Consider the following 10,016-nt stretch of genomic DNA (forward strand, 5'->3'; position numbering starts at 1 on the left):
TTTTTTTTTGGGATCAGTCTGTTTCGAATGCTGTAGTGTTGTTTTTTCTTTACAATATTCTTTATCTTTCTGGAAATATTTTTTCCTTGAGATGGCTTATCTCAATGTCTTATCTGATAAATAAAAAATATATATAAATAAAGCATTAAAAAAAAAAAAACTGTGTAAGTATTCATCTTTATCTTTGATAGATGAGAAGAAAATCGAATCAAACACTAAGACGCCTTACTATGTGGGCCGACCCATGTAGATTCCAGGGGTAGGGGTGTGAGGTCTTTTTGTAATGGAGAAGTCCACTCTGATCCTTCGACCATCCAGCTCCATGCCATTGGCTCGTTCCTTTGCCTGACAGAGAACAAACATACAAGTGACCTCTTTAGACACAGAACATATTCCAGGAACACATTCCAGGAACACGTCAGTCAGGGGACTTTTCACGACTCATGTTCTTATACCTCGTTAGCGTCACCGTTGTTCTCGAAGTAGACGAAAGCAAAGCCCCTGGAGCGCCTCGACTGCTGGTCATACACGATAGAGACGTCCGCCAGGGGGCCGTATTTAGAGAAGACGTCCCTCAGATCCCTCTCTGTGGTGTACAAGCTCAGGCCAAACACTCCCACGCAACCGTTTGGGTCCGGATTAGCCTGCAATTTTACAGATATTAAGATTCTGAAGAGTCCTTCATTCACAAAACATAAAAGGTAGTAGTGTTTAGGAACCGAGATTGAATATAGTCAAGACATTATGCAGAAAGAGCACAAGCAAAGCTGACTTACGCGATTGCCGATGTGCCTGCGGCGGTTGGACATCGGTGAGCGGCTGTGACTCCTGCGCCGGCGCTCTCCACTGTAGGACCGACTGTGAGACCGCCGATGATAGGACCTCGAGCGGGAGCGAGATCGGCTATAGTGTCTCCGTGAGCCCCGATGGGAGTGAGACCTGTGTAGACAGAATCACTTCCAACATTCACACTGGTTCTGTGGTTATTCATCTTCAATTTCTCTACAGCTGCTTAAAAGAGACACATATGCATCTATATATGCAATGGTGGATGTATAGATGCATGTGGAGTCGCCCACCCTGATTTTGACCTGGACCGAGACCGAGATTTAGAGCGGGAGTGGCGGGAGCCTTCTTTCGAGCGGGCAGGTGACCGGGCGGGTGACCGGCTTGCCGACTTCCCGGAGCCCCTTTGACTCACACTCCTGGACGCAGAGCGAGACTCCTGAACGAACCACACACACACACACACACACACACACACCAACACACCTCTTATCAGCGTCATTGAGAGGACAGGCTGAGAAATTTGCCTAAATAATTCTATGTAGTAATTAAGACTATCCTGTAAAAAGTACAGAAAACAGGATAGTGGATTAGGAATGCAGGTAAATGCTATTTGGTTGACATGGATAATATGATAGCAACAGAATTACATTAAATCAATTCAATTATATTGGCAACATGATGAAATAACAGTAATTTGTCAGTTGTGTAAAAAAATTGCAATGATTTAAACTGCTTGTTGTATTCAATAACAAGAACATGCACGCATTTGACAAACAGACCAGAAAATTACTTAGCGCTGTGGCCTTATCCAGATTACCGACTTCATTTCTGTAACTTCATTACTTCACATTATTCTTCTTTCTTCAATTGTTTTACTTCTTCTTACTTCCCCCATCTCACACACTGCCCATACTTCTTCCCTCCTCATGTTTTAGCATGCACTCAACAATTGAGCTTCACACATCAGAGCTTCATATTATTGAAAATTAAGTGGACTTCTTCCGCACTTTCTTCTTAACCTTTATGAAAAAGAAAAGGATGGAGAATATATGACTACGATTAAAAACGGCACCCTCATTCAACTTAGTGTTATTATATCCTATGACATGCATGGAAATGTTTAAGACCACACAATCTTTTGATTTCAAGTTCAATAAATATTTCACATTCAGTGGTTCTATATTTACCGATATGTCATATCGACCACTTTCATTTTGAACCTCTAAGAGGCATCTTGGTTGGGTTTTTTAAAATGTCAAACACATGACAAACAATATGAGCTATGTTTACCTCACATTTTTAACTTACAATTCCTTTTGCAATACATATATTGTGTTCAAAGAATGTATGTAAAGTGGCCTCTAAAGTACGTCAAACCACTGAATGTGTATAATACTTACTAAACATTAAACCCCACAAACAGTGATAAAACAAAAACAATTCGGCCTAACTTATCCCTAACGACCTCAAGATGCTTCTGCCAATCAATCGTGTTAACTTGCATCATCAGCACAGACATAACAGACATGACATCTTGGGAGTAAAAATACATTTTCTTGACACGCACACAAACACATTGTGACCTTGTATTAACCATTTACTTTTACTAAAACTACTATGCAACACGAGGGCTGAACGTGTGAGTTACCTCATGCAAATTAATAAGAAGACATCTTGAGGCCGTTTGTTGACATATTGTTGCCATAAGTAATACGAGAGAAACCATAATTCAAGTTTCAGATACAGAATGAGCCTTATACCGATATAAAATGGTATTCTTTGACGTTATAGTTTCTGCACACTGTAGAATTACAGTTAGCTATTCAAGATATTCAGCTCGTACGTCTGACTGCTTAAATAACGACATTTGCCAACGTTATGCTAAATGTCCAAATGACTCATTCTTTAACGATTAGGGTTTTAATAACATGGTTTCGGCCTAGCTAACGTTGATCAGCGTTAGCTAGCTAGCTAGTGAGCTAGCTAACGGGTATTAGCAGCAGTTATAATTTACAGTAACGTTACATTGGCTTGCCCTCGTGGAGACATCTAGCGTTAATATAAATAAATCTAAAATAAAATTGACATGTTCATGTTTCATAAAATAATCCAGTGATATTTTGTCTGGAGAGTGGAGCTAGCTAGCTAGCTAGCTAGCTCGCTAGCTAACGTTAGTCCACACAATGTGAAGACTGTTAACGTAACGTTAGTGTTATCATTTCAGCAGTAACGCTAGCTCAATTAAAACGTTATAAAGCCGTCACAGAGACCATACGTACCCGATCGCCGTAACCTTTGCCGTTATCGCTCATTTTTAATGCCACCGAATATATATTACAATATCAGGTTTTAAATTCCGCGGTGCTAACCAGCTAGCTAGCTACAACCGCGTGTGTGTGTGCTGCAGCAGCTACTAGACTAGGGTCTATAATAAAAACCCTCCTCCTCGATGCATGCAGCGGGCACATGAGTATGATAAGCTACTTTCTACCAAAATATACTCTTATAGTTTCTTCAACTAATTTTAGCCTCTTAAAGAGCTCGATCCATATTGACTATTTGACTGTGTATATCCAAATAACATAGTAAACTACTGAGAAACACAAACATAATAGTTGTAAATAGTTTGAGATTGCGAATGAACCTTGAAGGATTTACAGTCAAGCCTACTGTCAACGACAGTGTCATCTAACTCATCAACCATGTTAATGTGCACTATTTCAAAGAGAATCTAACTGCATGTTTTTTATAATTCTCCTTTTAGCAAGGAAATGAAATCAGAACATTTAGCCAATGTTATATTTAAGGGTTTTTAAAATTAATTAAAAAAAAGTAATATAAACGATTATAACAAGCAATTTTATGCTTTCACACGGGAGCAATTAAGACCATGTTTTCGAAAATAAAGATTTTTCCCACATTGTTGGCAATAGGTATGCATTCCATTAACATCAGACTGCTAACTGTCTGTTCCTGCTATCTGTTAGTGTTTCTTTGCCTTTCCTCCCCTTTCTCTTCCACTACAACTAGGCAGTGAAGAGCAGAACATAATAACTTAAGATGTGGCGTTTTATTTCAGCACTTATTGCTATTGTAAGTGATTGTAAGGTGACAGGGGTACAGGAAAGCTCCTAAAAAACAGAGGTGCTAATATAATCAGTTTTTGTTTGATTTGATTAGTCTGATTTAAAACTCCTGACACTTTTCACAAGGTTTAGTGCAGGGTAAGGTAAACATATATTGTTTTTTTCTTTTTATTTAAGTAAAACCCTACATCATTCCACATGGGTGAATGGGTAAAAAAAAGGTTAACTCTTGTCAGACTGAATTTCAGTAGAATATATGTCCACCTGAAAGCAATGCCAGACACTCCATGGACAGAGATGTGACCAAAGATGTATGAAACAGACTATTACTCCATTACAGTTGCACTTTCTTTATTTTAAGTGAGCAGAAGCTGAGAAGGAGGCAGAAAATGGAACAAACTGATTTAAAGATCAGACGCAGTGATCTAATTGGCAGCAGCAGGCACATCGAAACACACAAATCACAGTGCTGATTTGAGCTATGTTAGAGAAAAGCAGCTTTCAATTCTTACTAGCCCCTTTTATTTATCCTTATCTTTACCACAGTTTAGTAGATTGTCCTCAGAGCTGACTGAATGCAATCTAAAAGTACAGACTAGAATTTTAATAATACATCTATTATGGAAAGATGAAATTGCTATAAAGTAATATTGCCCATCTTATCTACGCAAGACCAGAAGTTACAATGAACCACTTCACACATCTGACAACAGACTATGACAGAATATAACGCTCTGGATCCAGTTACTCATTGACACCTGTAGTGGGGAGTAGAGAAAAAATCGAATCAATGATTTTGAATGAAAGACAGATTTTTTTTTCAGTCAGAATATGTGTAAGTTCACCTACCACAGTTATATAGGACATTTATTTTATGAAGATCTAGGTTACTGGGTCCATCTCGCTGGCCAATGGGAATGTAAGGATCTGGTCTGGGGATTATTGTTGGTCCACCATCTTCAGAGAAGGCATATCTGTATGAAGGATACATAAAGTATACGGTATTGTGACGCCCCAGCAAAGACATGCAAAACCAATAATTGTGTTGCCTCAAAGAGCAGCTCACCTTCCATAATGCATGACAGAGTTGTAGTCATATGGACTATTGAGATTGTTTGTCGACTGTTTCCTGAAGTTATGAATGCGGTCTGTCAAAACATAAAAGATACAAGGAAATCACTAACTAGGTAAAGAGAAGGCTCTTCTGAATGTAACGACATAATGTAGAGAGGTCATCATTCATCCAAACCTGGCATGATGTTTCTCCATACAATTGAGACATACTGGTCTCGGTCTGAGCGAGACTGCTCATGAACAAAGCCCAGGGCGTGCATTAACTCGTGGGAGGCCACTCCTGACCACATGCACCCAGGAGTCTGCAGCGACAGGACCTGGCTTCCTCCAGTCTGCCCCAGAAACGACCAACAGCTTGGGGGTACATAATCAGAAAAGGCATGTGTCATCATCACAATCCAAAAATCACCACGTAAGAATCACATACACAGTCAATTTCAAGACGTTTAAAAAAGTCACATGTCGCTGTTTATGCTCACCCATATCTAGGCTGGATATCGAGGAAGCTGGCCTCATGAGTGCGTTGAACAAATTTAATACATGTTCCAGAGGCAATGTCCTGCATCCCAGTTTCTATGGTGATTCTGTCCATGTCGTCTACCCCAAAAAAACATTTGAGTTTATCAGAAAGATTTGAACTCCCAGTGCCTTTTCAACACCTCTTTATGTCTGTGTATTCATACCATATTCTGGAGAGAGCATGACGGGAACATAAACAAATCCATCAACTGATTTTGGCCACAGACAGGCATTGCCTGGGCAGGTTATGGCACTCTGTACATTTGAGGTGGCAATATCTCCCTCTCTGAAGGACAGTCCTCGGGAGGCTCGCAATCCTGATGGGAAACAATAACATTGAGTTAGTCCAGGGTGTGCTAAACAACTTTTACCCAATTCACATGCTTACTTACTCCTGTTGACTTCCAGGATTTGATCCATTGCATTCATTTCATCGTGGTCTGTATATTCATCTGAACACAAAAACAGACAGATCATTACATTCTTCCTCGATATTCCAATATGTAGAGTATCATTATTTACATTCATGATGAAGTGAATGTAAATTAAGAGCCCACCTGAGTATTTCCTTTTCAACCTCACTTTTCCCTCATGCACTCCAGTAGAATTCTGTAATACAAAGGTGCATTAAAATACATTCTGGTTGCAAAGCATGGATGCATTAATGAGATTAAAAGGGTTTTTTCCTCTAAAATCATTTTTCTTGGTACTGACCTTAACGGGTAGAGTGTACGCCTGGGTCAGCAAGCCCAACAAAACACCCAGAAGGATCATAGTAGAATGCATTATTGTGTTTCAGACTTGTGTACCAGTTTCAGTCTGCAGTCCTCCGATGCAAGAGCTAAATGAATTCCTCCCCTCCACTGAATCTATATAGGCACTTCTCCTCCTCTGCTCTGTACTGATTGGGCACATGTTCTGCGATGAAGCACGATTAAGACCCCTTATCATCCAGTGTGTGTAATTTACTCAAGTCCACTGCTGATCCTTAACAGGTGGTCCTGATGCTGACCTGGACTTGGGCCCTGTACTTAGTGCATGTAAGATTCAGCACTTTCAGAAATGAAGAGACTTTAAGGGTGTTTTGCTGTTGGATGTGCTACAACTCAGCAGTTGCTATCGCGTGAATAACTGTCCACCCAGTCCAACAGACCAGCAATTTGTGTCTGACTGTACCAGCAACCAGTGATTTTGCGATAAACTATCAGATTATAACTGTCTTGACAACAATCATTTTGTCGCATAGGTAAATATATAAAAACAAACCCTTATCCATCTCCAAAAAGTATTTCTATTTTTATCAAGGGGCCAATTTGAAGAACAATGACGTTTATGAAATCTTACCTACGTCACTGCAGAACATTAGAGTACTATCATATATCTTTTATTGATTATATCTTTATTAATCCAGGTATTTGTTCCGGTCTTCCTCTAATTAAAACGTACTTCCATCTAGTTATCCTTTAATGTGATCACATGACCCATGCATCAAAAAGTTACTGCAGTATTATGTATGCCAGCATGTATGAAAGTAGTACATTCTCTTCACATTCAAGTCATCTGTTACTGATTCATGAAATGAGATGCTTTATACTTTATATTGGGTGGGTAAGCACACTTGGATGACTACTTCTCTCTTTACTATAATAGTTTACACCCCCGCTCACTTTGTCAGCCTTCTGAACATCAGCGACATGTCCTGTTTAAACAAACACGACTGCTTGCACACAGGGTAAATGCTGATGAAAAGCTTGAATCAATCTTTATTGAAATTGTTTCTATGATTTAACATCGTTTTATTGGATTAGCTTTCAGCAAATTCCTGTTTCAACTCAGTCCTGTTTGGTTAGTTATCATCATTGACAGCTATGGAGAGAGAGAGAGAGAGAGACAGAAAAAAGTGACATGGTTGGTATCATAAGCCCATATTGCAATATGGTTCGGCTTTGAAATAGTTACTTCAGGATGTTTGTTACTGACCACATTTATAAAGCCTGTTGATTTTCATCTTGTCAATGTGGCTGAGAGCTGACGCCTGGCCCAGCTGGATGTCCTTGCTGTTCTGGCTGTTCTTTGGAATGATGGTCGGCTCCCCGTCCTGAGAGTAGGCATACCTGAACATATGAATAGTATGTGTTACATCATAATACATACACCACAGTAGAATATATTATTGAGGGATCCACATTCAATTATTACTTACATCCCAAAGTGCATGATTGAGCCGTAGTCATACGGTAGGTCCAGACTCTCAGTCTTGAATTTCTCAAAGTTCCTCAACCGATCTGTTGGAAGTTGGAAAATATTTCATACTTATTATTTGTGAGAATTTATTTTGATATGTGTTGTTGTTGATTTCACATTTTTGTTTTAAAATTGGTATAGAAATACAGTTAATCATAATTGTTCTTTAATTTAACATTTATGGAGATCTTATTCCCCCCCATCCCTTCCTGCCCCGTTGAAATTACCCCTCCAAATGTTTGGCCACATGATGGTGACATAGTTGTCCCGGTCAAAGCGAGATTGCTCGTGCACAAAGCCCAGGGCATGCATGAATTCATGGGCGATCACTCCAACGCGGAGGCAGCCGGGACTCTGAAGAGACATGGTCTGCCTTCCACCACGTGCACCAAGGTAGGACCAACAGCTGGATGAACACACACACACACACACCCAGACACAGACACGGCACATGTCATTAGATCAACTTCAAGGAGTGAGTTTAGTATTGTACCGTAGAGCAGGATAGTTGATATTAAATGATAATTCTTTTCATTTAAAGTCTACTTATATTTCTAAAAGCTGCTGCATTTCACATCTCTTCCACACAGAAAAACATTTTGCCAAAGGAGTAACATTTTGACTCTCACCCGGACATCGGCTGGATGTCGACGTAGTCTCGTTGGTGAGTTCGAGGAATAAACCGCACACAGGTACCTTTCTCTACACTTTCCATCCCTTTCTTTATGAGCTTTGCCTCCATTTCCGCTGTATATTTGTGAAGACAGAGCGGTGAGGAACAGACGAAATCATCAAATACAAAGTTAGTTAATTTCAAAAAGTATCAGACTGTAATGTGTTGCATTTGTTTACACTTAGAAAAGTAAAAATAGCATACAGTATTCAGGTGAGAGCTTATATGCAACATAGACATGTCCATCCACTGACTTAGCCCAGAGGCAGCTACGAGCAAAGCAGACTTTGGAGCGCCTTCCATGAGAAACAGCAATGTCTCCCTCTCTGAGACTGGTTGTGCCGTCTATAATTCGGGAAGCTGAGACAAATATCAGTGAAAATGAAATCATTCTGGACATGGCAAACAGGAGCGCATTTATTGTGTAAACTGCAAAAGAATACAAGTAAATTGTGTGAAACTTACCTTGGAACTCATTAGCTTTAATGATTTCATCCATTGCTGTCCCATCATACTCTTCCTGTTCTGAAAAAAAAAATAGCTTTTAGTCAGCGTGCTGTCTCACATAAACATTTAGATCCAATCCAAATTGCATTTACCTTTATAGCCAACGGGACCCCATTTTGGGCTGAACAAAAAGTTCTGCAAAAAAGATGGACAAAGTTGTTTGCAATTCTGTTGCAGTCTGCTGCTGAACTTGTCCCACTCTAATCCCATGAATATTTACCTGAGCATGTACGGCCGATAGAAAGGTGGAAGCCAGGCACAAGAGGATAATCTGCTCCATCTTTGCCAGTCAGATATGTCTTCAGTGTTGCCATTTTACCTGCACAAACACCTACGCTTTATAGGTGTTCCAACTCTCTGTCCAGAGATAATACCCATGATTATGTCAGGTAAATTACTAGGTTACTGTTATTTGTTTGTGAGTGAGTTTAATCCCCATATTAGATTGATTCTTTCACAAACAACAACTCCAACAGTAGGATAATGGGAGGTCTCACTGTGGGTAATTACAGCTCCACTTCAATGACTAGCTTAAAATGAAATGGTTTAATGTTTGGCACTGGTTTTGGGGCAATTTTAGGCTTTGGGTGTCTTAACATCTACCAGGAGGGCTGTTTTGTCTCTACTGAAGCTAAACTCACCAACAGTTGACATGCTATGCTGCGCTGCTAACTTCAGATGATCAATTACTGTTGCAAAACACACTTGTTAATAACATTTAATAACATTTTCTCATCCAAATAGGTTTCAAAAAGAAAAGAAAAAACTACCGCCCGAACAGGGACTTGAACCCTGGACCCTCAGATTAAAAGTCTGATGCTCTACCGACTGAGCTATCCGGGCTCTGGCATCACCACCGGAAGTGCTTAATATAAAGCGGTGGAAGTGGAAAGGCCGGACGCGAGTTCGATTCCCGGTACCACAGGTCTACATCGAAAGTCTTTTAATTGCGTCCACGTTCACCTCTCTTGCGTCTTGCAACGAAACCATGCGAAGAAAGAGGAATCGAGGAAACATGCGTTAAGAGAAATGAGACGTCCATTGCTTATAAAGTGTCACGTGAAGCGACGTCTGTTTCTGATGACATCGGTCGCGGATCACAGCCGGATCAGCTGTCAGTATAT

At 40.0% G+C, this 10,016-nt stretch overlaps 3 protein-coding genes and 1 non-coding gene across 5 annotated transcripts; all 4 read right to left on the reverse strand.

Moving 5' to 3' along the window:
• Positions 1 to 22: 22 nt before the first annotated feature.
• Positions 23 to 3,286, reverse strand: tra2b (transformer 2 beta homolog). Of its 2 annotated transcripts, XM_031839547.1 has the most exons (5): positions 3,069 to 3,286; positions 1,080 to 1,225; positions 777 to 939; positions 456 to 644; positions 23 to 345 (listed from the first exon to the last, which is right to left on the reverse strand). In XM_031839547.1, the coding sequence occupies exons 1-5, from the start codon at positions 3,099 to 3,101 to the stop codon at positions 229 to 231; spliced, it is 648 nt and encodes a 215-aa protein (XP_031695407.1). In that variant the 5' UTR covers positions 3,102 to 3,286; the 3' UTR covers positions 23 to 228. The 2 variants fall into 2 exon arrangements, with proteins under 2 accessions (XP_031695407.1, XP_031695406.1); XM_031839546.1 differs by having other exon boundaries at positions 1,080 to 3,282.
• A 1,430-nt stretch (positions 3,287 to 4,716) lies between these two features.
• On the reverse strand, positions 4,717 to 6,254 carry hce2l1 (high choriolytic enzyme 2-like 1). Its single transcript, XM_031839545.1, has 8 exons — positions 6,183 to 6,254; positions 6,026 to 6,077; positions 5,861 to 5,920; positions 5,633 to 5,785; positions 5,429 to 5,546; positions 5,125 to 5,303; positions 4,942 to 5,023; positions 4,717 to 4,849 (listed from the first exon to the last, which is right to left on the reverse strand). Exons 1-8 carry the CDS (start codon positions 6,252 to 6,254, stop codon positions 4,717 to 4,719), a joined length of 849 nt encoding a protein of 282 aa, XP_031695405.1.
• Positions 6,255 to 7,314: 1,060 nt separating this feature from the next.
• hce2l2 (high choriolytic enzyme 2-like 2) lies at positions 7,315 to 9,172 on the reverse strand. The gene is made up of 9 exons (XM_031839548.1): positions 9,113 to 9,172; positions 8,985 to 9,027; positions 8,851 to 8,910; positions 8,590 to 8,745; positions 8,342 to 8,459; positions 7,940 to 8,118; positions 7,672 to 7,753; positions 7,449 to 7,582; positions 7,315 to 7,334 (listed from the first exon to the last, which is right to left on the reverse strand). Exons 1-9 carry the CDS (start codon positions 9,170 to 9,172, stop codon positions 7,315 to 7,317), a joined length of 852 nt encoding a protein of 283 aa, XP_031695408.1.
• Positions 9,173 to 9,662: 490 nt separating this feature from the next.
• On the reverse strand, positions 9,663 to 9,735 carry trnak-uuu (transfer RNA lysine (anticodon UUU)). The gene has a single exon. It is a non-coding gene; the product is annotated as a tRNA-Lys (tRNA).
• Positions 9,736 to 10,016: the final 281 nt, after the last annotated feature.

The sequence above is a fragment of the Anarrhichthys ocellatus genome, unplaced genomic scaffold, assembly GCF_004355925.1.
Source record: "Anarrhichthys ocellatus isolate YVR2014 unplaced genomic scaffold, GSC_Weel_1.0 scaffold1707, whole genome shotgun sequence".
Classification (NCBI taxonomy): domain Eukaryota; kingdom Metazoa; phylum Chordata; class Actinopteri; order Perciformes; family Anarhichadidae; genus Anarrhichthys; species Anarrhichthys ocellatus.